At 45.6% G+C, this 27471-nt stretch overlaps 2 protein-coding genes across 14 annotated transcripts in view; one reads left to right on the top strand and one right to left on the bottom strand.

The window, feature by feature from the left end:
• Nucleotides 1–19523, bottom strand: part of LOC118513584 — a 47778-nt gene extending 28255 nt beyond the window's left edge. The window contains exons 1-2 of one of the 2 annotated variants that reach the window (XM_036059548.1): nucleotides 19270–19523; nucleotides 1702–2220 (exon numbers count right to left, since the gene is read on the bottom strand). In XM_036059548.1, coding sequence (XP_035915441.1) covers nucleotides 1702–2052 — 351 coding nt within the window. In that variant the 5' untranslated portion in view covers nucleotides 2053–2220; nucleotides 19270–19523. Of the gene's footprint in view, nucleotides 1–1701; nucleotides 2221–16668; nucleotides 17344–19269 lie in introns of those variants that run through there. The other variant, XM_036059547.1, reaches the window with a different exon arrangement.
• On the top strand, nucleotides 19524–27219 carry LOC118513587 (zinc finger protein 2). 12 transcript variants are annotated; one of them, XM_036059568.1, is made up of 12 exons: nucleotides 19545–19821; nucleotides 22186–22466; nucleotides 22624–22794; nucleotides 22881–23006; nucleotides 23079–23451; nucleotides 23528–23698; nucleotides 23756–23801; nucleotides 23944–24129; nucleotides 24206–24296; nucleotides 25059–25193; nucleotides 25276–25375; nucleotides 25448–27182. In XM_036059568.1, the coding sequence occupies exons 2-12, from the start codon at nucleotides 22314–22316 to the stop codon at nucleotides 25585–25587; spliced, it is 1692 nt and encodes a 563-aa protein (XP_035915461.1). In that variant the 5' UTR covers nucleotides 19545–19821; nucleotides 22186–22313; the 3' UTR covers nucleotides 25588–27182. The 12 variants fall into 12 exon arrangements, with proteins under 12 accessions (XP_035915457.1, XP_035915458.1, XP_035915461.1 ...); XM_036059567.1 differs by having other exon boundaries at nucleotides 22186–22502; XM_036059563.1 differs by adding an exon at nucleotides 19920–20361 and having other exon boundaries at nucleotides 19548–19821; nucleotides 22186–22502; nucleotides 23528–23801.
• The last annotated feature ends 252 nt before the right edge of the window (nucleotides 27220–27471 follow it).

The following is a 27471-nucleotide window of genomic DNA, read 5'->3' as shown; positions in this document are numbered from 1 at the left end:
TTAAACACGATGTTACGTTACCCCTCGCGAGGAGTCCTCTCGCCCAAAGGCCACCCAAAGTAGACGAAAGTAGACGATTGCTAAAAAGAAAAACCTCTCCCCACATACAGTGCTCGACTAAAGATGGAAAGTTATGTTCCCGTTTTTTTTGCTGCTGGAATGATTTTCGCCTGCCAAAAATCTAATTAGTATTCCGTTCACTCAATAAAGCACGATGCATTTACCGGGCGGCTTTGGGCGAGCTATTGCTGCCGCTCAATAATAGATGGGCCCTAGCAGGCAAGCATGCCGGCATCTTCATCATCTTCATCCGATGGTGAAGATGCCGATCGGCTAGGGACTAGCAGACCATCACGCCGGTTGCATAACGCTGGAACGCGGTCCGCGAGATTCCGCTTAAGCGCTTCTTCCTTAAGCCTCCAAACAATGGCTCCAATCTGCATCGAGATCTGCACGCCAAACAGTTGCATCAAGGCTCGATAATACGTGATACGATTTCTACTCCGCCGGCTGGAATTGGAGTGGAGCACGTGAGTTTGGTGAATCGGTTCCAGTGTTTGGGCTCGCCCCCCTCCCCCCCCTCCCCTCCCTTAACTCCCTACCGGGAGACCTACTTCTAGTTGTGCGAATGTTTCGCGAAAGTACCTCACTAACGATGTAAGCCGCGACCATGGTCCTTTTCGGAGCAGTGGATTCGTGTTAACACTTATTGACGTTTTACATGCAAACTGGGCGTTTTGTAACGGTTTATCATTGGCCAATTCACGACCGGGCAACGTATAGCTTGGATATGCATGCTTCAATCAACCAATCAACGTAAAATTGTTGAATATGGATTCTTGTTCGTTATAAAGTGCCCCAATAAACGATTCTGTGATGCTTATGGGTAGTGTTTTTCGAATGCATTTTAAAGTACCACGACTATTCCCCATTGCTATCAATTCTCCTAAGTGAACGTTCACACGAGAGCTTTCATTCGTAGTGCCTCCTTACACTCCTGTAACTCTTAAGTTTTTTCAGATTAAAATATAGAAATAAACGACCATTAATAATTGATAAAAAAATCTACAATAAAACAATTTGGAAGTCAAAACTCTTAGAACATATTCAGCAAGTCATTTCTCAAAAAAATACATTAGACACTTCTACTGCCAAATTAAAAATGCTTGATGACAATAGCTCCCGAAAGAGTTTCTTGGTTTTTTGATACTGCAATCTCGAGAGCGGGGTGACAACGGCGACGGTCTTCAAACGGCAGAACCGGGGTTTAAATCCCAATTGGATTGCTCCCCCGTAGTGAGGTCTGACTATCCAACTACGTGGTATCACTAAGTCTAGTAAGCCACAAATGGCAAACATGACCTAAATAAGAGGTCGTTAGGCCAAGAAGAGAGAGAGAGAGAGAGGGAGAATCTCGAGCGGTCTTACACTCTTATAACCGTCCAATAGTTAATTGGATGATTGGACAAATATTGGATAACATCGGCTAAAGAATTTTTGATATCGAACTTAACCACTTATAAATCCCAGGTCACACTTCAATTGATACATCAAATTATAAATTATTGATGGTATTAAACCTCTTTAAATGTCCTTTTGGCTCAAATTTCAAAAGCTTTGAAAAACAATCGACTCTTCCTTATGACTATCCCCTTAACAGACTACCATTAATGACCCATTTGCTTAGCTAATTGCACCTACCGTACTGCTCTGCTCGGGATCCGTGTAGAACACGCTTCGCCGTTCACTGCTGCTGCTGAAGCTCGAACTGGAGCTGTTCCGCTTGACGCTCGTAACGGGGCTGCTGGCTCCGCTACTACCGATCGACTTGAGCGAACTCAGCGTCCCAGCACCGCCAATCGATGACGCTCGGCTTACGGTACGCACGATGCACGGCTGACCAACCGGTGGACAATCGCCCTGCAACGGAGGCAACCCGTTAAACGACTGCACAATCTGGGCGTTCGTGATGCCAAACATTGTGGCCGCAGTAGATGGCGCCACCACGGTTCCGGCAGTCAGCGCTGATGCGGTTGCTATCGGTTCGCGCATTGTTCACTGCGTTACAACACACCATGGCCTAGACACTGCACCGATTCCTTCGAACACACGCTTCACCAACATCGAACTATGTATTTTGCACCGTAATTCTAACCGTCTCCTCGGCACAGATAGGCACTATACTTTACGAAGCCCAAATATCGCTCGGCTACCGCAGATCTGCAAAAGGGAAAGAAAACAAACGTCTTAATGGTTGAGCGCAATATTGTGGGCCTTCCGGGAATGAATCAATAACTCGTAATAAATCGCATAATGTAATAACCACCCAGAACGCATTATAACCTCAGTGTGTTCTGATTAAGGTGGCTACTAACCGCAGCAAGCGGAGGCACGGTTCTCTAGCACTGGCTGCAAAGGCCATTTTCCCGCCTCTCACATACACCCTGCAAAGACCTTTCATAATTCGTCCCAGCAACAGTGGTGGGGTCGTCACCGATTTTCCACCGATTTTTCCGAGAAGCCTGGCGGCGACCGACTAACAAGATTAAATGTATCCATTTTCATCGCCATTTTTCCGGCGGTTTACGAGGTTCCATTTTACCGCACGGAGGTGGGTGGGTTTTTTGCGTTCGATCCTTCGCTATTGTTTAAATGAGGGTTTATTTTTTTCGTTGTGTGCTGCACGAAACGGTTGCTATTGATTTGGGATTCTTACGCCACCTACCTATACGGTGGCCAAGGCGGTTAGAGGGCTTTTTTTAACTTCACAGCCATACTCGAGGTCAAATTCTGTGGTCGAAGAATGTAGTGTGCGGTGCGGTCATTTTTTTTTCTCTTGTACGATTAAACCTGCACAACCTTCGAGGGTGCATTATTTCCGGCAATGAAAACAACACCCCAAAACCGGGTCTCAGTGGGGTGGGTGAAAAGAAAAAAAATAGCCAAACCGGAGATACTCTGTCGGATCGAAGGAACTATCGCCAGTGGACCATTAAAATGGTCTCAATTAGCGATTCGATCCCGCCCGCCCAGATATACCCACTCCGTAGGCTGTTTTCGGCGGACTCTTAATGGGTGTTTAATTTGATTCAACCGCCGAGATGCGTGTCAGCGAGGGCGAAAAACACTGTGTGTGTGTCTCTCTCTTTTTTGTTGGTGCCTTTAATCACACAAAAAATTGAATGTTTTCGGGTAGGGCTCCACGTTCCGCAATCGTCGGCCACGTGTACTTCTGCACACGGTCCGAATGATGAAACGATGGATGCATTTATTCGCTAGAGAAAAAAAAAACATGACGCCACAAGCCCATACCTTACAACGGGTTCTACCCATGACCATAAGAAGTCCCGGGGTGCCCTAGCAAACCGAAACGTGACAAAGATGGTGCAATGTGTGTAACAGTGTCCACCAATGTGCTTCGCGTTGTCAGTCAGAAATCGAAAACCATAGTATGCAACATGCAGCTTGCGCTTATCCCTCGTATACCACGCCGAACCATGAGTCATTTGCAGTGCAGTTGCGGTGCCGGAGACACACCTTAAGCCTTAAGCGCAGGGACACAACGCACACCGGTCACCGGTACTGGCCTTCGCGCCGGCAACAAACCGGACAAAGCACCCAACCAGAGTGGTGGTGTAGTGGTGGGGCTGGCGGGCAGTGGAAAATTTATTTAATAAGGAGATAATTCGTCACGCCCGGCGGTAGGAATTGGATCGGAATTTAGTCGTTCGGTCGTTTCGGTCGCCTTTTTCTGGGGCAGCTTTAGCGTACGTTCGTTCGAGTCCGCCATCGCCAAGTGTTTGTCACTTGCTTTCCAATCAATCAGTGACGGTGCCTCGGTAACCTCGATTTTTTGGGATTTCTCTGATCAAGCTCCAGTACCGCCGTACAGGCAACGGCATAGTCAAGTTGCTGTTGGTTAATTGAATTTTATTTACTGTAAGCAGCTAAATGTCACTGGACGAGTTTCTCTACTTTGTACATGCGAAAGTAGATAGCGGTTCAGCGGTTGCAGGTAGAAATTGTTCCTTGGTAGTTGCAAATGTTGATACAAGCTCGGTTTCCCCTAAACAAATTGGAGCGTTATAATATTTGCTCTTCCATAGCTAATGCATCCTCGCCGCAGCCTTGTAACCTCTAAATCTATCTGGCCGTCAACCACGTATCTTAAGCTGTGACAAAGCGGTGGCAATCATGTCAACCTTCAGATCCGGATCAACTACGACCACCAGTCCGAGGGTTTTTATAAGTTAGACCCAGCAAGAACAACAATGAAAAAAGCCGGACTCACCCATGTTAATTTGTCGAGGTTCGCCAGAAGACTAGCGTCTGTCCTTCTGGTAGCCCCGGGAGAAGAAAAAAGCACAGATTAGTTGCTCGTTCAACCCCGGTAATCAATCAAGCCCCAAAAATTGCATCCGTTACAACCTATGATATAAAGGCTTAGGGGCATGCACACGTTCACACCTTCCCACGGAAGCTGTGGCGTGTGTGTGAAGAAAAAATACGTTGGATGTCCTTGGGTCGAGTGACTCGATCCATACCGCCCTACCCAAAAACGGAAATGGACAGCAGAACCCCTAAACAGTGAGTCAACTTTGCTCACGTCTGTCGGTGATATACTGAGCGCAAACTTCTATCGGTAGTGCATAGTATTAGGGTCTACATCAGAGAACTCGAAACTCGGCAGTTAGGTTATGAGTCATCGAAGTTGCTCCAGCAATCAACAGCGACAAAAAAAAGCCCATACACACTTCCAGGAAACCTTTCGAACTGTCGGATTTATGCGCGTAATCGCTGCCAATGGCATTTTTTAGCACATGAAACTCGGCCCACCTTCATTACCTTCTTCTCACTTTTCGAAGCACCTAGCGGAGGACAATCGTCAGCCCCTTCGCCACGTTCAACAGGTTGAGCAAACAGAGGACGGTTTTCGAACGCCAACTAATTGTGATATAAATTGTAAATCTATTTTCGCAACATCATCATTTTATCAGCAGCTGGGCGGAGAGCGTCGAGCAAAAGCCGAGAGAGGCTCCGTTTAGATCGTTCACTGCAGATAGATCCGGTTCCGGTCCCTGCCGTACTGGCGCGCGCGCGCCGATCGACGAGATTGTTGCATGGAAAGTCCGTAACCGTTCGCCAAAACTTATTCCCCCGACTGGGCTGGCCGAGGCAAAGCTGGCTAAAAATATGCTTCATGCTACAGGCGTTGTACGCTCTGAAAATTTCCCCCCGCTCACCCCTACCTTCCCTCTACCCGTGTAAAGCCCGATGCGCTCTCTTTGCGCTGTCTGTGCAGGCCGGGTGAAGTGAGGACTCATGGCAGGACAAAAATCGTCGAACCGGACCTGCCCGACGACAGCTTCATCCACATGCACGGAGGCAAAAGCGAGGGCTGGTTTAAAATTTTGCCACCCGACGGCCAGTTTGGTTCGCCAATTATCGACCGGGGTGTTTTTATTACAGTTTATGTGTGTGTGTGTGTGTGGTTGCCGATTTTCCCCGTGTAGCCGAAAGTTGTTGCTGCTCGCCGCTTCTCGCTTGGCTGACCGGACTACTCGTTGGAAGTTGGTCACGGAGAGATTTTGGACAGTGGCATCTCCCATGGTGGCTTCCTCTTGGGGGCTTTTGGGCTACGGACGGTACGTAACTTACTCGTCCAATAACGGTGATCCGACGGACCAAACCAAAACGTACCGTGTTTGCGTTACAACAACCCTTTACCGCTTTCCTTGTCTTTTTTATGTCAATCCAGGGAATCTAGCCGGACATTTCATCTGCACTTCAGCCACACATACACACACATCACTCTCGAAGCACGGATTCGAAGCCCGGGAAAGGATTGGATGAAAAGTTGTTATGCATCCCTGTGCACCAATCAATGCCGAAGGGGTAGAACAACAAGACATTTCCGGCCGGACATTTTAAATGTTATTTTCCACCGAACGACCGCCACTATCCTGCCAACAAGTCCGGGACACGATGTCTGTTCGGGATGCTGTAAAATATAAATTGTACGCTGATTTTCGCTGTTGGTGCTTGCCATAACCACCATATCCAACCAACATGATTTTTTGTGCACAAAATCCATTCAAACATGCATCGTTTCTCGTGTTTCGAATCCAACAAAAAATAGTTTTAATTCCCCATAGTAGTGGTTGTAGTAGTTGGGTAATGTCAAGCAATCAAAGCGGGAGAAAAGCTCGCCACGACACATTTGATTGCTCCGGGTGTACAATTTTCCCGAACCACTTTGCACGTATCAGTAATGTTGACATGATCAATAATTAGCGCCACCACGTAATCGTGCACATGTGTATCTTGCGGGGTACGCAAGATCGGAATTTAAATTGTCGCATAACACTTATGCAAGGGGAAAATCAAGCAAGCGGATTGCTGAATAAATATCGTTATTTGGTTTATTTTCATATTTTTATATTTTTGTCAACAGTAATACTAAGCGCTTTTTGAATATCAATGGCATTTTTTGTTGAATTATGAAGCTTCTTGAAAAATCTTAGGTTCCTTAGTAAAATAATGTGAAAAAATATAAACTCTTTGATAGGGAATATTTGTTAAGCAAGTTTCAGTACATTTCTCAGTAATTTCAGATGATTAGGTACGTAACATATTCCGACCTCTTGGCTCCTATCAATGCAACAGTTACAAATCGAGTTGTTTTGATCTCCCAGAAACACCGGTGAAGGTTACCTAAGGAACGTTTTGCTGCAAGGCAACAAATATCTTTACATACGCTGATGACAAAGATATCATTAATCCGCAGTTGTCGCAGAATATCAGCTACTATAATTTGCGAAACGATTCCTTCGGTAATTCTATGGACATTTCCGTAATGCATCTGGATGATATACTTCTGTCTGGTCTGGATAGGATTTGAACCCCGGTCCAGCCATGTGAAGACCGGCGCCGTTATTGCCTGGGCCACCGGACCGTTCCATCCAAGCAGTTATGGTATCGATTGTCGAAAGAAGATGTCGTATTTATGTAACCTGTTATAATAAGTGGGAGAGTACAAATCATTGTTACAGCTGTCCTTCACAAGCCACAAGACTACAACAAATCTATTATTCTAATGTCTTCTTGTACTTTTTCTTCTTGGCCTAACGACCTCTGTTCTTGGTCATGCCTGTCATTTCTTGTTTACTAGATTTATTGATGCCGCACTGTTGGATAGTAAGTCCTCACTATGGCGGAACGGCCCAAATGGGATTTGAACCCTGGTTCTGCCGTGCGAAGACTGGCGCCACTGTCGCATCCACCACCGGACCGCCCTGGTTTAACTTCAATTTTAGTTATAAAGACCAAAGACACGGAGGTACGGAAAAGGCTGGATTCACGTTGTAAATCGATACGCTAGAACGGGCAAGATGAACCACTTAAGTAGTGTATTTGAACATTTTGGAATCTTACACCTTTGGAATCAACTTTAAAAATCCTACATGGCTGTTAAGCTTGTATACAAATAGTTAATACCGAGCCACATTCATTAACATTTGATTTTCTTCGAGAGTTGCATATTTTGAGGATTTAACAGGCAATTTATACCTTCTGCACTGTCATAATGGTCACTATTATTGGGCCTTAATTTTAAATTAAAATTAACGTTCTGCTTTACCACCTCAATATCAACCAAAGCCATCAACTCAAATATTCAATACCTTTATCAACATTCAGTGACACTTGTATCTCAAGTGAGCAGTCCACTGGTAATCACAAAGCCATGGAAGCTAACGAACCCTTTGCAGAAGCAAACCGAAGACCCAAATCAAACAAAACCGATTGTTCACCTATATCAGTAGTCTTCCACTCCCCCCAATACGCCAAACCGTGGGCACGGCAACTTAAACGGTTAACTGTTTGATTTAACAACAAACAAGGGCGGCGGCGGCACAGCTTTCGCACCTTCGCATGCCGCGTGCAAACAAAACCCTTGCCACCAAAGAAGACACCAAACACCTACAAAACAAAAATTAAAAAAAAAACACGACAGCTAAATGGGCCAAATATTTGAGTGCCCAATGGTTTAATGCCCGATCCGTACCCACCCTTAAACTGTTCGCCCCTGTTCTTCCCACGCAATAGGGCAGTCTGCCAGGTGTTATCAGTCGTCACCGTTCGCTCAATTTCCATTCAAAACTACCTACTTACCATCGCGCCCCACCAAATCGCGCAATGCTCATCCACTGCGCTTTGATTTTTCCAGCGCACACAAATAGAAAACCCTGCCATTGATTTACGAAAAACGAAGAAACAAAAAAAACCTACGGTAATGTTTAAATCGTGAGCAAACGTTTGGCATTCCGACTGGGAAGCGAGCGATGGTTGTGGATGGGAAAGAAAAATATGTTTTCCATGCCCAATGCACCCAATCCACTCACTGCTGGGACTGATGGTCGCCCTCCACTTCTCACCTCACTCACCTCACTTCCTTTCGATCGGTCTAGCTCGTTTTTCCTCTAATTTAACACCACCTAGATGAAACAGTAATGGAAAGAAGCTGTTTCAAAGCATTATCTTCGTACCCAGCGTTGGCCAACTAGCACAGAAAACCGAAACATGAAAACAAAATAGCCACTGCGCGCGCGGCTGTGAAGTGGAGATGGTTGCCGGAATGCTTGCACATCGGCATGAAGCGCTGAAACAAAAACAATCCAACCGACAGCGGCACTGGGGAACAATCGCTGGCTGCGGTTCCGCGTGATAACGTGCAACCGAAAACACTGCGTCACACGGTAGCAAAAATTGGCCACCCCGAACAAAAAGGAACCCATGCCAAAAAGTCAAACCGAACCAAGCGCGGGAAACCTGGCCCCGTAAGCTGGCTGTGAGATGTAGGTAAAGGTCGGAAAAACTGTAAACTTTAATTCACTTGCCGGGCGACCTTGCTGCACCGGTTTCACGTTTCGTAATTTCAGGGAAGCCAGCAATGTGTAACACTTGCATTCCGTATCGCAGGAGATTTTCTGCCCAGCCAACAAAGGGGCACCGGGCTTTGAAACACGACCTGCAACGAAACAGCGGTAAGAACACTTCTCCGTACAATACGTCCGTTGTGTTCTCCGTTTTTGGGTGCTAGATTTCGTTACAAACATTTCACTAGTGCACTAAATGGCAGCTTCCAGTTACAGCCTGCTTTGCTGCTGCCCTTTTGCCAACAACCCTTACGAAGCTTCAGCCGGGCTAAAAAAAAAGGAACAAGCGTTCTGATAGCGTGGTTGCTGGTTGTACAAGATCTGGAGAGGCAACCCGAAGAGAGAAACCTTGATGACGACGCTACGTGATAGCAGCTGGAAAGCATTGGAGAAGCAGCTCTATTATTTCCTCACCCGGATGCGGGTGGCCTTAGCTAACTGTGGCGAGGACCGTGACGAAGAGAACCGTGTGTTCTCGCGTCGTGAAAGGGCTTAACACAAAAATTAGTACGTCGTTTGTTTGCTAATTGAACCGTTGAATTCTTTATTTCATTTTCTACCCCCATTTTTTGTTGTACCTTCTCGCTATGCAAAGGCAATGAGGTTGAGTTTGTGCATATAGAAACAGATGGCCGAAACGTTAGAACCCGCCCGTAACCGTGACGTTGAGGTTGAGAAATAAAAGTCATCTTCGTGACGGCATCCGTTTGCTGTGACACACTTTAAATGGTTGGGCATAAAGTTGGAAGCAAGTTCACGAAGAGCGCGCGCGGAACCGACACGTAGCAGTTTACATCAGGTCTCAAAATAAGCGCTGAACTCAGCTCGCGCAACTGACGCAACGTTTTGCAACAATGCGTGACGTGGTGTATGGGTAGCTTGAACCGAACGCAGCTGACGCTAGCAGGCCAGAAGATACGTTTATCTGTTCAATTATAAAGCTTCAAATGTGAGATACCGATAATGGAAGCATAGCCTTATGTTATAATATTAATTAAATGAACACCCTTTTTAGTATGGCAGGCTAAAGGAAATATTTTCAAGTTCTTCTTCTTTTTCTTCCTTAGCACTAAAACCCCGAGAGGTCTCGCGGCCTGCCATTTCTGGCTTTCTTTGACTTGATTTTATCCGTAGCAAGGTAATCACGTACGTGGAGGCAGTCTGGATGAAATTTGAACCCCGGTTCTACCGTGTGAAGACACTCGCAGAAAGTAGGTGCCGTCAACTTCAACAACAGTGGCCTTAGAGGAATGATTGAAAAGCAAGGAAATATCATTACTCATTAAAATGTGTCGAGCAATCATGCAGATTCTTCGATAGCCGGGCCAAACATTCTTATCTCTAATGGTATGATAGTCGAATTATATCAGTAATGACTTCTACAAGTCTTAGTTAATTAAAATTCGCTTCAAATAGAGCACAAAAGGATTTACGGATTTGAGATTAGCGAGGCGAAAACCAAAATGATGATGGCACTACCAGCGGCCCTTCTAACAAACACTGATCTACAGGGGTGATGTACAGATAGGTTACCGCACCTTCGAAGTCGTCCAACAGTTCACCTATCTGGGGTCAAAAGTCAGCACCGACAACAACATTGATGGTGTGCAAGCTGCCATCCGGTCAAACTACAGCCTGAAAGAATTTCTGCACTCCAAATACCTGTCGCGACGGACAAAGCTGGGACTGTACAGAATGTTTATAGTTCCAGTACTCACATACGCCTCTAAGACAAAACTCCTCTGTCCAAAACTGACGAAACCCTCTTGGCCGCGTTCCAGGAGAGGAAGATACTCAGAAGGATTTTTGGCCCCGTATGTGTGGAAGGATAGTAGAGGAGCCGCTACAATGAAGAACTATTCAAGCTGTACGATGATCTCACCATCGTACAGCGAATTAGACTCGCCAGGCTCCGGTGGGCTGGTCACGTCATGGTATGACACCGGACAATACAGTCCGTAAAGGCCTTTTAGGCTGTCCACAGGGACCGAGAAAGAAAAATTTAATTTCTCATCCCTACCATAATTCATTCTCCATTTCAAGACACACCTCGCCCAAAGTGAGCAGGCGTGACGTACATCACCACCAAACCGAAAAAAGAGCCCTAGCTCGATGTCCAAATTGGTAATCATTAATTACTGCCCATCACACTTTGCTTCACAATACATTACTCAATGCAAACCCCATAATGGATTGAATTTTCACTCCCCCCAGCCACTGAAAGCTGTAATTATAATGCCTGCATCCACACATCCACAAAACCTCATGCAGCTGGCACTGCAACTTTGGGCCAAATAATTCAATACACAGGCTTCCCCCCGTTTCGCTTCGATCCATCTCTTTCTTACCGTCTGTGCAACAAAAAAATCACCCCTTTATAAAGAAGATCATCAACTTGAAAAGCGCACCGCTTCCTACAACTGAGGTTATGCGAAAAGCCAAAACGATCGTCACTTGAAATCGATCTTCCAAATTCCCTGCCACCAGTGTCCAATCAGCTACTGCGCGGGTTGCACTGGATCGTTGGAGACGTCATGCTTCCTGGAATTCGAGGAATGCACACAAATCGTCATGTTGTTGCTGCTCTTACAGGGCGGATGGATGCTGCTGTGCTGTTCTCCCTATTCGCCATCCCCAACGTGATCGGATGTTGTTTTGCATTCTGCAAAAAGAAAACATGTGGCCAGTGGCAAACAAAAAGCAGCAACAACATGAGCTGAATAAAAGTGAAATAACAACAAAGGCAAGGTCTGCCAGATCGATTTTGTTTTCGCGACATTCTCGCGATCCAGATTTTACACATTCCTCGCACAGCTCGTTGTCATCGTTTGCGATCTGTCTGAGTTTGTCTGAGCTCTTCCGACAGAGGCATGCATGTAAATGACCCGCTCGAGGTCTTTGCAGCGGATGACAAAAGGAAAGAAAGCCACATCTGTTCAGGAAGAACGAGCCACACTTGTTGCTTGCTGATGCATCACGCCACGACAACCATGTCATTTACATTTTATAGCAAATCTTTGCGACACCAAAAAGCCACGATCATTCGCGGTTTGGATAGCTTAATTTAACAACAGATCAATCGGCGAATCGATCCGGGAGGGCGAGATTCTTCGTGCCAAACCTCGCGTGTGCCTTCTTTCTTTAGGGTGGTGTTGCGCACTTTCTCCACCTGATACCCACCCCTCGTGGTGCTCGTGCAGCTTTAACGGTTGGGCCCACACTCTCATCTCAGTCCACCAAAACAGCAAACATTCCAACGTTGGATAAAGCTTAACTTTCCATTTTCATTTCCAAACGATGCGCATCGGGTCGAACTATGTTTAGTAGTAGGTTGCGTACCTTCTTCTTGCCGTTCGGCTCTTCTTGCCGGTTCACGTTTCGGTGAAGGTTGGCCAGGTCAGCCCAGCTCAGCGAGCATAAAGCAATCCATTCGGACTCCGGATGTGGTATGTTAACCTTCCCTTCGCTCGTTGCATTCCTTCCGCTAACGCATCCACACACACGCACGCATTCACGCATAGACACACGCACACACATACAAACTTCCGAAACAGCCTCCGGAATTTAGCTCTAAAGTCGTACGTAATCCGACGTGCTATAAAATGCTTTTTAGCAGGCACGGGTATAAAATATCAGCTTAGCATAAAACGGAAGCTAATAAAGTATACTAAAATCGAACATCCCGGAATACGGTAGAGCTTGATTTGTGAAGAAGTATTTTCCCGGCGTTGTTTTGTTGGAGAAACTTCATAATAGAAACTTCATAAAGTCATAATAGAAAAAGGGGCTACTAACAAGACGGCATATCTATACTAGCACATCGCACGATGGTTAATCCATAAAATATGCAACTACATTCCTTGTGTTGCTGCACGTATTTCTTCAACCTTCCTCTGTACGAGATTCGAGATATTCGAGGACCTTCCAAGAACTGCAGTGTCCGATATAGTGACTTCGACTATCTTTACCACGCGCACTCGAGCGTAAAAACATTCTGCAGCCCTTCCTTCGATCGGTACACACTTTCCCGTACGATCAACTGGTAAGAAACTGGTTTTTCTATTTCTGTCCCCGCGTAGTTCCATTCTCTCCGCCAGTCTAGGTCTAGGTCTTTGGTAACATCTGCTTACTGCAAATATTCCCGGTGAGCCGAGGTACGCTCCTTCCAATACGAATTGGTGACTCTAGGTGGGTGAAATAGGTGCCCTATCAACGGCCATTGACATCAGCGTATGTTCCCGGTTGCACTTACGCTCTAGCCATGTTCTTCACTTATGTAGATGTCGATTCTGTGCTGGTAAACGTTCGCGATCGTAAATGTGGCTTACGGAGGGCAATCGGTTAGTTATGGATACTAACCGCAACCGTCAGTAAGTCGCAAACCACACAGTTAAGACAATGTTACACGAGAGTGAGCGCACAGCTTCCGCACCCTGTCATTAGAAGGGATTTGGAATGACAAATCGAATGAGATTTCCTCTCTTCCATCGTTTGTTTTCTTACTTCTAACACTTTCCTACCCATGACCCTGATGTTATCTAAAGAATTCAGTCAACGCTCTCTTCCAGCAACCCCCACGGCAAACCGTAATAATACCCCACAGCAAGCAAGGGCGGGCGTTTCAATCGGCGGTATCCCATACCCGATTGGGACAGCCGATACCGGTGCTCCGGGTCCATTAGTCTCTTCCGGCGCAGGTAGGTATGCTTCTCAGTGCAAAGAGAAGCCAAAAACAACAGAGAGAAAGAAAAAGGAAGCAATATGCCATCGGACCTTGTGATAGATGAAGGAAATGTGTCTTGACGTACCGACGGGTATCCCGAGCATAAACGGAGCGGAAAACGAACGCAGCCACACAAGAACCACCGAATCAAACGGTACGATCTAGCGAAAATCACAAAACCGAACGTGGGTTTGAACGCTGGTGGTTGATGACGTTCTGTTCGTTCTGTAACGCTTGTAAGCGTTTCGTTTTCACTGTCCAACTGTTCGGTTTTCCCTGCTGCTTCCTCTTGCTGTCAGTGCATGACCACCCGTGCAGCACTGAAAGGGACACTGGATAGTCCTTTGGTCCGGTGGGACAGTAATCGAAACCGAAGCTTGTTTTCATCCCACCCCGTCCCCCAAGTTTTCGGTATGCGGTTCAGAGCTCAAAGAGATCAGAACCGTCTATTATTCAATCGTGATTTAGACGATAGAATGGTCCGGAACAGAACCATAAGATGATCTCTTTAAATTGGTTGTGTGTTTTTGTGTCCCGCAGGCGAAGAACATGAAGCTGAATAATGGGAACAATTCATAGGACATTCTTTGATGCAAGATGCAATGGCTCGATTGTTTGTAAACGATTTACGGTGGTTTTATCATGGAATATGAAGGAAAGCTTTATTTATTTAGGTATGTTATGGATAGCCAGCAACACGCTTCGAGAACCAAATTTAAAATCTCTTTGATCGTCAACTGATGAAAATCTAATTTGAATAATTGTACCAAAACATTTTGAATTGCTCCTGGTGTCCTTTAATAGAAAAATCGTTCTTAAAGGAAAATTCAAGTTCAATAAACACAGTTAGGTATTTAACATCATCTTCCTCGTTTTTTCAGGGGCTCGAGAAAGTCTTTCTAAAATCTCCGGAGATCTTGTCCTGCCATTTCTGGCTTCCTTGACTTAATTATCTTGACTCTGTAAAGAATGCATAGGGAAATGGTTCCGACAAGATTTTATGCATTCGAGTTAGTAATTGGCATCGTTACCAAATACACCACCGAGGCGCTTCTTATTTTAAGACTATCTATTGAATTATTTATTTATTTATTAAGTATGAAGGTCCGATGCCGTATTGTCATTATTTATTTAATTATTATAGTTTTTTTCAATAAAAGTTTATGGGGTTTATGTTAAAGTTAAGATTTTTTTTTTATTCATAAAGAACGGCCTGGCCGTATTGCTTAAAGTTAAGAGTTTATGGGAATGAGATTTTGCTGAGAATATGATTTTAATAGGAAAAAGAGGTAATAGGCCAGACCGTATTGCTACATAAGTCTTTATAATATGCACCAAAATATTCAAAATTTTAACTTCATACCAAATCAAATCTGAAACAGGGGTTGTATTATTCCTAGATCCCAAGAAACAACATTGGTAAACAAACATTTTTAATCAAACTCACCCTTTCGCCTTAATCTGATTTGCTGCCCAAAATCCATTAGCTATGAATAGTTTGGTAATTTTTTCCCCAACAACAACAACAACACCATACAGTCAAGCCAACGTACCGAAAGGATTGCTTTTCCTCGCAAATCCGACAAAAACAAAACCCCCGTGCTGCAGGTTGCAAAAGAAAGCAAAGGGACGTTGGAAGATTAACACATACACCGATCGACCATACCAGAAGGGTATCTATTTCATGGAAAGCCCTTGCAGGAGGTCAACCTAAATAAGCCACACATACACACACACGCGCGCGCGAAACAAAAACAGCCAAGATCGACTGATTCAATTTGAATCGGTTGCCTGGGAAGCGGACACAACTTTCCAGTAAAATTGCTTCCCGGATTTTTGGGCAGCACTGTATCGCAACGACAGCATCTCTACTTTCCCCTAGAGGCGCGGTTCCGATGCGAACCAAAAAGCCACCGTTTAGAAGGGATTCCAGCTGGCAGGGTGGCAAAAGAACGAACAATGAGAAGAGCCTTAAGCCATACAGCCAGCACACCCGATGGACACTGGCTGCCGTCTTCTGCACACTGCTTTTTTTCTGTGTGTGTCTCTCTGTTTGTCGGAGCAATCCCAAGCACATGATATCGTACGTTCGACGAAACTTGTTTTCGAACACACGTCACCAAAGCGGGATTTTTCTTACCCCGATCCACACCGGGCTAGGCAATTGCTTTAGGGAGGTTTTACATTTAATTAGCCTGCGACAGGTCAGCAGAAAGCCTGCCGAAAGTAATGGGTTACCCACAAGTGGTTTCGTTTCGGGCGTTACAACGGTTACACGTGGGGTTGGATTCTGCAACAACAAAAAAAGTCCAACTGCACCTTGTTTACCGTTCGGATGGCGGATCATGAATCAGCATAAAGTACAGTGCAACTCAATCCGCGATCCTGCCATGAGCACTAAACACTCCGTTTTGTGCTCTAATAGTGTGTTTCTATTTTTAAGCTAATTATACCCTTGGGCGAATTTTTGAATGCTCCCAACGGTTCCCCATGGTTGTGGTTTGTTTATTTACTCCCCTTTTCTTCCACCAAGTTACACCATGTATTCGGGTTTTCTATGTGTGTTTTGATCGTTCGAACGATCTTCTGCGTTAGATCGCGAAAGAATTCTAGATAAACGCGAGAAAGCGAGAGCTTGCCCTAAGAAACAGAAAAGCGGTCAGCTTTATTTCCATCCTTCCATCGGATTTATTCAACGAGGGCCTCATCTAGTACAAGATTTCACAACCACCAACACCGTCGCACATTTCGGACAAAACGAACGCACACCAGCGCACACACGTGCCCATACTGTGGAAGGCATCGAAATGTGCGCAAGCGTATCAACTTTCCTCCATTTTCGGATATCCTACTTCGTTCTCTGGCGCAGGTCGAGATCGAGCGACCGTTTGCGATGCTGACGGCTGATCGTGGTGCGTACAGCATTTCTGTGAAACTCGACACCAACGTTTTTTGCGTGAGAAAGCTCGGAGGGTTGTTGATAAGACAGCTAGGTAAGCTCTTACTTACTTCTTAACCTCTGCGTCTGCTGCCACTCAGTTGTAGCACGATGTTTCGTTTAATCTAAAAACAGTGTCTTTCATATTCACCACACACAACAACAACAACAGCTTTGCACAAACTGTACACATTCACCCGTGCCGTGACTGGTGTCGCTCGATCTTGATGCTAACATTCACTTTGCACGATCGTAATGCGCCCACAACCGGTACACCTTTGCCACAAAACTGGGTAGCACTAAGCAAGTCAACCACCAAAAGGGGGATTAGTACAGTTAAACAAACCACAGCACGCACCACGACGCGGCCACGATACTTTGCCAGGGCTTTTGCACACAAGCGCGCCTACTTTTGAGCTGCAACGTACACATCCACTGAGGGCACGAAAAAAAGGGAACCACACCGCAAAAAGTTCTTGAACAGCTCACCGCACTCGAAAGGGCAACGCCAGCGCAACGGCGACGACGACAACGAACTCACCACACGGCCCCGCACAAGCGATCGCACCGAAAGACAGCAACGCAAGCAGACGACGAACCCGCTCGTCGCCCCGCGCACCAAGAAAAAATAAAATAATACACCGTAACGCTTCCGTCCGGACGCACGCTACGTACACTGCTCGACTGCCAGTTGGCGAATGTGGTGTGCGCGAGAACGAACAAAAGACGCAAAGCTGCCGTCTGATGCGTGCGGCGGCCCTGCTCAACAGGTATCTCGAGAGGGTGCGCGAGCCTTCGAAACGTCTCGCACGTACCTTTGCATGCAGCGCGTTTGCTCACTCTCTTGCCGAGCTGCAGTGCTCGCTCTCCTCGAAACTGGAAGGACCAAAACTATGGTTGCTGAACAACGAATGAAATCGTAAATCGTAGAGCCTCTGGTCTGCTTGTCTGGCCTGCATTCCACAGAACCCGCGATCACGCCAACGGGCCACGATTGGGAGAGCCGCAGCGCGATCGATCGCTGATCGCTGGGGGTTGAAATGTATGGAAGCAGCTTTAAGGGTGATCGACGATTTCTTGGTGTTGGTGGAATGATGAAGGCTTCGGCTCACCAACTGTGCAGCAGGCTAGGCTGGTGAGAACGCGAAAGTTGAGCCGCGGTAAGATTATTGTGAAGTGTAGTGTATGGTTGAGCATAGAAAACTTGTGAGCCTGTGGTCAACTTGAACGACACTTCTACCAAGCAATAAAATGGTGAAGAATGAGAGTGTCGTGCTGGATGCTGTAATACAGCGTCTGGAGAACGAGAGATAGGGCTGATTATGGTGGTTTAAAAATAGTAAGTAGGCTGCTGGGAATGAATAGACTTATACTGCATCTGGCGAAGGCAGCAAAATAGTTCTAGAAAAACTTAATTATCTGCGTGAAAACGAGCACTTATGATCTTTTTACTGAGCGTTGCTTATTGAGCACTTACAACTTACAACGAATTATATATTATTTTAATTTATATTAAAATTAATTTATTTAATTTATATGCTTTTCTGCCCAGAGATTACACTGCTTTTGAATGAACGTTAACTACATTTTCAAATAATCAGCGCTTATGCTCTAGAATTCATTTCAGACCAAACTGTGCCTATAATGTCAGTTACTTACTTACTTAAGCAGCCAAACTGTATTGCATAGCTGTGACAATTACTTTAAAGCATAAATAGTAAAAGAACAGAAACCATGATTTTCACAACAAGTTTTATAGGATTAAAATGTTTTTAAAAATTCCACACTGCACTACTAATTTATAACACATTCACTTCGCAGGTGAAATAAGTCGAAAAAAATAAATTATTTTAGAAACTTTGGCATCGAATGAATTCAAAATATTAAAATAAAAAAAAATTTAAAACATATTTTATCATACCGATCAAAATTCTGCTACCGTTACGTTAATTCGAAAAAAAATGGAATAGTGTAGACGGTGCTTAATGGCGAACATCATATTCGCCACAACGTTTTGACGAAAGGTGGCGAATTTATGCCCTACTGGCAGCACTGGTCGATTCTGCGAATCTTTTCCAAATTCACAAATTCGTTACCAATGCGCAAACATGATACGATCAACGATGTTTGCCATTTATTTAAATTTAAAGCTACAATGTGTAGCATTACTTTTCATCCAAAGCATACATTTTTTAGATTTGATACCTCATTACGACGAAATTGGGTTCCGTGCAGTGAAGAAACGTTGGATACAATTCCTCTAAATTCAGCCTGCAAGTTTTGATTTTTTTTTTATTAATCAAAACGGCCTGGGCGTATTGCTAAGTTTTGATTTCGATGTATACAATAACATAATTTTACTACACTAATACAGCAAGTCATTTTGACATCGTAACGATCATTTTAAAATGAATAAAATCCCACCAACAATCAGCACCGTTGTTGTATCGGGCGAAAAACTCCACCAGCGTTGTAATCGAGCGAAAAAGAGGGGAGAGAACGCCCGCTGCTGACTTTGTCTCTCGCGGCCATTTTTCAAACCTTCGCTCGCTCATTCTCGCGCTTGCAATTTGAGGAGCAACAAATAGTGCAGATAACACACCAACACTACCAATCTAGCCTTCTCCCTCTGCCCATTTTGACACCCCGTGTGAATACCCCATCTTACTTACCGTTCTTCAAACGGGATTTCCGACCCGCAGCACGACGGCTCGTGCCATCTCCTACCCGCTAACGAACTGTTTTCACAGCCCACCGCACATACCATTCGCACACGCACACACCAACAACTTTCCTTCTCTCCGTCACTTTTCTCACCCTCGCTCTCTCTCTCTCTGTCTCTTCGCACTGCTTTCGTGCGCTCTCATTCTCGTCGTTCGCCGTTGCGAAGCGCAGCAGCAAACGTATCGCCGTAAAGTGAGAAAAACGACCACGGGGCAGACAAACGCTGTTTCCCTTTCATGTGTGCTGGTTGTGTGTGCTTGCTTCTTTTCCCGTGAGTGAACTGCGCCGCCATATTAAAGTGAGACAAAAGAACCTTCCTTGACTGGTGTGCTGGTGCCTGCCTGTGTTGTTCACCGCTGAAACGGACGAAAATTAGAACGGGTCCGAACAACGTGAGTTTTTGCGTGCGTGATTTGTTTTGGGGGACGCCGCGACACCAAAAACCGGAAGCGGCCAGCTCAATCCCGTGTGTGTGTGTCCCAAGCCAAGCCAGAGTGAAGGTACGGTACGCGCGCGTCACGGGTTCCACCACCCGGGGACGGTACGGTAGATGGGTTAGTAGTGGGGTTGAAAATTAAAGTGAAAAATCGATTCTTAGCAAACCGCTTCGTTCGGGGCCGTGACACAGGCAGATGCTTGTTTATTAGCTAAGCGAAACGGCCGCTTAAAAGGCAAAACGTCGATGCAAGCGATCGCCCCGCTAAGGAGAGCAGCGGTCATCATCATATTTCGTCACAGATTTTGCCCCATTCCGGAACACCACACACGGATCCGATGATGCGGCAGCAGAGCACCAGCAGCAGCCTGTAATGACGATGAGAGAGACGCACTCATACACGTGTGCACGGTTTGCGACGCGCATGAGACGGCGAACGGCGAAGAAACAAAAATCGGGAACAGTTTGATGGTGTGCGTGAGCTTGCTTCACGCTCAAGCGAAACACGGAGCAAAGCCGCGAGAGCGAGTTAGCAAATGGCCGCACGCGCGCGCTCATCACCGTCACGTATTCGCACCAGCAGTAGCAGTGGAAAAGAATTCGTGTGTGTATTTTATTGTTTTTTGGAAAGCGCATCTCGCGTCATAAGTAGCTTTATACGGTGGTTTGCAATTTGTACTCTGGTGCAGCAGTAAAACTTGGTTTGTCACCTGTTTTACACGTGTGCAAGTAATGCAGTAGTAAGTGTTTCCTTCGCTGCCTAAGTGACGCCCGAACGCGCTCGTCAATCGAAAGCACTAGAAAGCTGATGCAGTTTCAAGTGCATCCGTGCTCCAGCGTCGTAGCATCGAAAACGGGTTAATAGAGACGCCGATAATCGCTGCTGGCGTTTGGCGCGGTTTTCGCGGATTGCCCACCATGGAGTGACAGTCAGAGCAGGCTTGTACACGGCGGTGGTTTGTTGTCGCCGTTGAGTTTGGAATATTTTTGCCAATTATCTTCTCTCCGCCAGCATTATTATCAAGCAGGCGCGTTCTACTTTTGTCTCCTTTCGAAGAAAAAGGCAATTTGCAAAAGAAAAGGGAAGGAACGAATACAATCCGGGACGATTGCCGTCCGAACACAAGTGTGCGCTCTCTAGTGTGCGTGTGCACAATTTGTCTTCGTCACACACCACGGGCAAACGGGGCTACTCTTCGCACGACCACTTCAAGAGACAAAGTAGGCTATAGCGCGCGGGATGTGATAGGTGGTGCTGCTCACGCGTGCGCCGTTTTCCCGTTGGCGGGGTTCGTCTCTTCCATCTCCTTATTTAGGGGGGTGCATTTTCTTCTAAATTCCTCCTCCTTCGAGCTGCACGGCGTGCAACAAAAGGCATAGACAAGAAGCAGTGCGTGTGTAGGAGTTTTATTTCTGTTGCTTCTCTTTTCTTTTTCGATTCGTAAAAGGAGACAGATCACACACACACGGACCTGTCAAACGGCGCGAACGATGGAAGACGGACGGCAACTCGGTACGCTGTCCTTGTTCAAACGTGAATTAGAACGCAGAAAGATGCAACCGATTTCTTCTTCTCACTCCCACGGCGTTGCGTGGGAAAGTCGACCACAAAAGAATGTCCAAAAAACTGCCTATCTGTGTGTGTGTGAGAGAGGTGTGATGCCATCAATGAGTGAAACGGGAAAGGAATTTGTGAAGCAAACGTGTCGCGTCCGTCTTATCTTCTTTCTCGCCTGCTATGATGTCCTGGGTGATTGTGTGTGTGTTTGTGTTAGCGCTAGTAATGCGTCCGCGGTTTATTTACGTTTTTTTTTCCTGCTCGGTGCATCTCATCTTGCCAGGATACCTGCTGAGAAAGTGCAAGTGAATGGAGCAGACGTGGAGGTGGAGATGCATTCACGGATTGCGCGCTTTTTGGTCACGTTTTCCCATTAATAAAATTATGTTTCTGTTGTATGGTAAAAGAAGGTATATTGGGCCTGATTATATATAAATATTTCCAGATGCAAACTGTATTCGGTTGCTCCAATTTTTAAATCACCCCCTTCACAAGAATGGTGCACAAGGTGAAATCGTACCTCAAGAGCACACCCCGAAACATACACGATTCAAGGTGCGAGGGTTGCGCGCCAACTTTCAATTTTAGCCGCGTCTCGAATCACGTTCCGATAGTAACTGGAAATTCAACACTTGAACGTGTGCTTTTGGCCCATCATGCCACAGGTCTTCTCATGACGGCAGAGAGGAATAATAAGAATTTAGTTTAATTTAGTATGTTTTAGAAATTAGCTTTTACATACAGCATGCTTTGGCACGTGGCAGAGAATGGTCTACATACTGCATGCTTTGGCACGTGGCAGAGAATGCGTTCATTTTTGCTTTATCCAATAATGATTTTACCCAATTGCTTCCCGTTTTATATTTACAGATTATAGTCCGAGCGGCGGCCAGAAATTATGCTTAAACTATCTGCATCGTGAGGACGATCGTAGAAAGTATTCCCAGGCACACTCACTGTGCATCCTGTGCGTGCGTGTGACTGCACCGTAAGAAGACATGTTTACCGCAAACAACATCCAATCGGCGACGGGCACACCAATCGGCATACAGTACCAAACGACCACCGCCACCGACATCAACAAAGGCAACAAGCTGGAGGGCCAAAAGACAAATCAGCAGGCGCCGGAGTTTTCCACGTTCTACGCCAATGTGAATATGATACAAAAGCTAACGCCAACGTCGCAGGTAAACCGTGGCTGACGGTTGGCATAGCGTAAAAGTTCAATTTTTATACCCGCAAGAACCGAACCACCTTCCTTACGATGTTATCTTTCCTTTCCCTCCCCCCTCTTGGTATATAATCTAGGCGTTGAGCACGGTTAATCTGGCGCAGCTGTCCGATGAGACCAAGACGGTACAGTACTTGCAACCGTTCGGGTATGCAAACTGTGCGCTGGTCAACCAGATGCCGATCCCGAATGGCGTTACCGGGATCACGGTCGATGGACGCCAGCTCGTCGTCAACAAGCCCATTACGGTATGCAAACCCCGCACCCCCCGGGAGAGGTTTACCGAGGCGGTGTTATAACGCTGTGTGTGTGCTTTTCTACATCCCCTTTGCAGAACACCATATCCAACATCAGCTTCAAGTGCGATGTGTGCGGTTTGATGTTCAACCACCTAACGCTGCTGAACCATCACAAGCGTACCCACAACCAGGATGGGGAAACGACATCGGATGCCATTACGGTAGTAACGCAAGCTCAGAATTTAGTGCAGGCACAAAATCTCATCTCCGAAACGGGTCAAAACCTTGGTCAGATTCAGATTGTCGCCACGGAAGCGCTCGATCCGGCCCCGCAACAGCAGCAGCTGCAGCACGCCCAGGACGCTCAGCAGCAGCAGCAGCAGCAGCAAGCACAGGCCCAGGCGCAGGCACAGGCTCAACAGCAAGCGCAACAGCAGGCCCAGCAGCAAGCGCAGCAACAGGCCCAGCAGCAAGCGCAACAGCAGCAGCAGCAGCAGCAGCAGCAACAGCAGCAACAAGTCACAACACACACCACCAAGGCGGACAAATCCCAGAAATGCATCTCCTGCAACGGGCCCATCCACAACAACCCGAAGCGAAAGGGACCGAAGCTGATTCGCTGCGAAACCTGCATCAGCAACGATGGAGCACAACCGGTCGCCAGACGTAAGTGCGGGTCGGGCAGGAGGGGGTTAGTGCTGCCCGGTAAACATTCGTTCACCACTGCTTATGCTTATTCTAGCGACACAAATCTTCGTTGCACCGGACGGGGACATCAAGTTCGAGATCGGTGAAATACCGAACGCATCCAACAGCAACTCGTCGATGGACTCGCTGATGCCGGGACAGATGAACACGATCAAGGCGGAGCATACGCTCGTGCCGCAGCAGAATGCGCATCCGGTGAAAAAACGTAATTTAGCAACTGTTACCAAATGTAACAAATGTAACGGTTCTGGTGTAATTATAGTTGGTGGCCAGAAGAAACTCATGCACCAATCGCAAATCCATCAACAGTGGGTATCCCTTTGTATAACTGATCGTTTGTAATAATCGTCCGCTGTCCGTCGTGACGGGCGCCGGTGACGTTTACCGCCGTGAGAATGATTCATATTAACAACGTGCTTTTCCCCTTTGCTTTTCCGGTTCCTCTTTTAGACCTGAAAAGCCGTTCACCTGCAACACGTGCGGAGGACGATTCTCGCGCTATTCCAGCCTGTGGTCCCACAAGAAGCTGCACACGGGCGAAAAGAATTACAAATGTAATGTGTGCGGTATAGCGTTCGCGAAGGCCGTTTATCTGAAGAACCATATGCGCATCCACACCGGCGAAAAGCCCTACAAGTAAGTGTATTACAGCGGGTCGCGCTGAATGGAATCCTTTTTGCAATGATACAATTTACGATTTTATCAACTTTAGATGTGGCACCTGTGGCATGCAGTTCTCGCAGTCACCCCATTTGAAGAATCACGAGCGAACTCACAGTGGAGAGAAGCCGTATGTCTGTGAGGTACGTACACTGGATGACCATGTCGTCTATTTTTATACCAGAGACTCCGCAATGGCGTTCCATATCTGCTGACTGACTGAAATATCAGCCATTAAATTTAAATTAAATCAATATCCATAGGATGTTGAAATAGTCCTTTACCGAGATGAAATTTGCTGGCTCTCTAAAAATTAGCCCTCTCTCCTCTTGATCTAACGGCCTCTAAACCTTGATCCAATTTCCTCACGCAACGAATTGTCTGTAGATCTGCAGATTAATTAAATTAAGTATGCTTAATTTTCTTGCCTTGGGGTTCAAATCCCAACCCAGACCACCTCCCCGTACGCAGGGCTGACTACCTTGCTTCGGGTAAAATCAAGTCACAGAAAGCCAGAAATGGCAGGCCGCGAGACCTCTCGAGGTTGTAGTGCCAAGGAAGAAGAGGGCGAGCACGGTCCTAGTATCAGCAGAATGCCTAAGATGCTCTTGTAGGTCAATTTTTCTTATATCATAAGGAGTTTTCTCTTAAAACCTGTTCCGATAGATGTTGGATCTTTTGTTTGATTTATTAAAGGTTTGATAACGATTAATTTGAACAATTTATATTTTTCATAATCGTCCGGTTTTTTTTACGTAAAACGATTCAAAAATATGTACTTTTGAGTTTGGAAAATTTTGGTATTAGAATGCTGACTTAAATATAGTTACGCAGATATAAGTATAGAAATGTATAAAACCTCGTAGTAAAATTGATATGTTAATAATAATTTAATAATTTTGCAGGTATGTGACAAAGGCTTTGCGCGTCACGCCACACTCTGGAACCATCGGCGTATCCACACCGGTGAAAAACCTTACAAATGCAATCGCTGCCAGTCCGCCTTCAGTCAGGCTGCGCATCTAAAGAATCACGAAAAGGTACGATAAGAAGGGAAGCGTAAAGATGCTGAACCGATTTTCCTAACTAACGACTTAACACGCTTCCACTTTTTTGTGACAGGTACACTCCGGCTTAAAACCGTTCAAGTGTGACATCTGTTCGGCCGCGTTTGCCGATCGGTTCGCTCTCAAAAGGCATCGCGGTATTCACGAAAAATATGGTAAGTTACTATTAATAGTCAACTAACCTGCCTTCAGGTGTACATAATAATAATTGTTATCTTTACGACCAGGTCAAACTACGCCACTGCATCAGAACCAACAGCAACAGCAGCAGCAAGCGACCCAGCAAGTGGTCACCCAGCAGGTGGTCCACAAGGAGGAAGTGATCGAAATGGAAGAAAAGCCACGGGATGTTATCATCGGAATGTAGAAACGTTCAGGCAAATGTGACGGCGCATTCCGATCGATATCGGAATCAACTATGGGCGGTGTCAGTGACCGAAAGCTACTAGCAGAAAAACGCATCAGCATCGTCGTTTGAACGAAATGAGTGAAAGTGTGAGATGAGCATTTTGTGAGAAGGATATATGGAAACCCCGAACCGGAACGAACGATAACATCCACGGACTAATGTAAATGCATTAAGATATGTAAGATTTTTAGCAGCGTCTAGAGAAGGTAGTAGATTATTAGTAAACAGTTCTTTGCTGTTGCACATTGTTAAGAATCCCTTTTCCAGCCTCTCCCCCCAAGAGGAGGTTGCTCCCTGGAGCTTCATTGCAAAAAATGCTCTTCCTTTCGTTCGTTACAATTACACAGTGTGGAAGACCGGTACCGGTATCCTTAAACAATTCTGGAAGTAATTCGAGACGATGCGTCTAAATGTGCTTCCCTTCCCGCCACGCGATTTTCAGTTCAACAGCAGATGGCGAACGCACACATCAGAGCTAGTTTCCTCCAATTTTAACCCAGTTTCCCTTAATCTTTTTTTTTTGCAGGCAGGCTGATTTTCGCCTGTAAAATCTACTGTACCAATACGGTTTCGATGGTACAATTTTAAAATAGTGGAACAGAAAAAGATACCCATCTAGATTGTACGATCAGTTGCCACTGAATGCAATCTTACTTCATTTTTTAGTTCACTGGTTTCGTGTATAACGAAACGAAAGGGCCGGTTCACAAATCCCATCCAGAGCAAAAGCAAATGTTGGCCAAAATCCTCTCGAGGTTGCTGGTGCCAGCGAGAAGGTGTCCATAATGAGGTAATTGAAACACAAACAACCACACATACACATTTTGAGGTAAAAAACAAGAAAGGTAGGTGTTATTAACTTAACGACGGAATAAGTAATAGGTGCATTTCATTGGTATATGCAACAAGTATGTATGATTAAAGCAATTAATATTATGATAATTTCTATATTTGTAATCATGTTTTGTGTTGGCCGCTGCCGCTCGCAAGCTGGCCGTCGTAATCGTAATAAGAGACAGCAAGACAACAACATCCGCATCATTTGTTAAGAATCTGTGGTTTTTCGATTGTAATATTGTGTACAGCAATGTACAACGTTCGTTATAAAAAGCGTTACAAAACATATTTAAGTGTTGACACACAGTAAAACAAATAGCAACAGAAGGTCAGCCTGAGGTCAAGCATGTCTCTTCTCTTCACTCCCAATGCCAATGTTTCCTTGTTGGGATTTGGGCACAAGTATTCACCTGGGCGGATGTGTAAAGGGGCGCTGGCCGTTAATGGTGTCTCTCTGGTTCCCATTTTTGAATTGGTCATCCATTAGAATAATCTCTGCACGTTATTACGCTACTACCGACAATTTTCATAACCCGGATACCCATGTAAATAGTCTTTTAAATGTTACACGGTGAAAACATACACTCTCCGCGGCACACCACTATTTCACATTGTCACATTTGTAAAAAAAAAGCAAATTGAAACAAAGCATTGAAGCTCATCCTTAAGCAAACAATAAAGCAACAATATCTCTCAAGAGGGAGAGGTAGACATTAGTTTCGATTAGTGATAATAAAACAAAATACAAGAATACACAGTGAATGAATACGCGCGCGATTATGGAAAATAAATGATTTAAGGAAGATTAAAAGTAGTTGATACATTGCAGGCACTAATACCCTTTCGATGGGAGCACTTGATGGGAGTACTTTTGTCCGAAGACCTTAAAGACCTTACGGGCTAAGCCGCACGGTGCCATTTTCATGACATGACCAGCAGCCTACCAGCGACTGGCGCATGAGCGCGGTGGTTCTTTAAAATTTAAATCCAGAACAAGTTTTTGTC

This window comes from Anopheles stephensi, chromosome 3, assembly GCF_013141755.1.
Source record: "Anopheles stephensi strain Indian chromosome 3, UCI_ANSTEP_V1.0, whole genome shotgun sequence".
In the NCBI taxonomy this organism is placed as follows: domain Eukaryota; kingdom Metazoa; phylum Arthropoda; class Insecta; order Diptera; family Culicidae; genus Anopheles; species Anopheles stephensi.
Note: the sequence above shows the minus strand (reverse complement) of the source record. Positions and strands in the feature narration are given on the sequence as shown.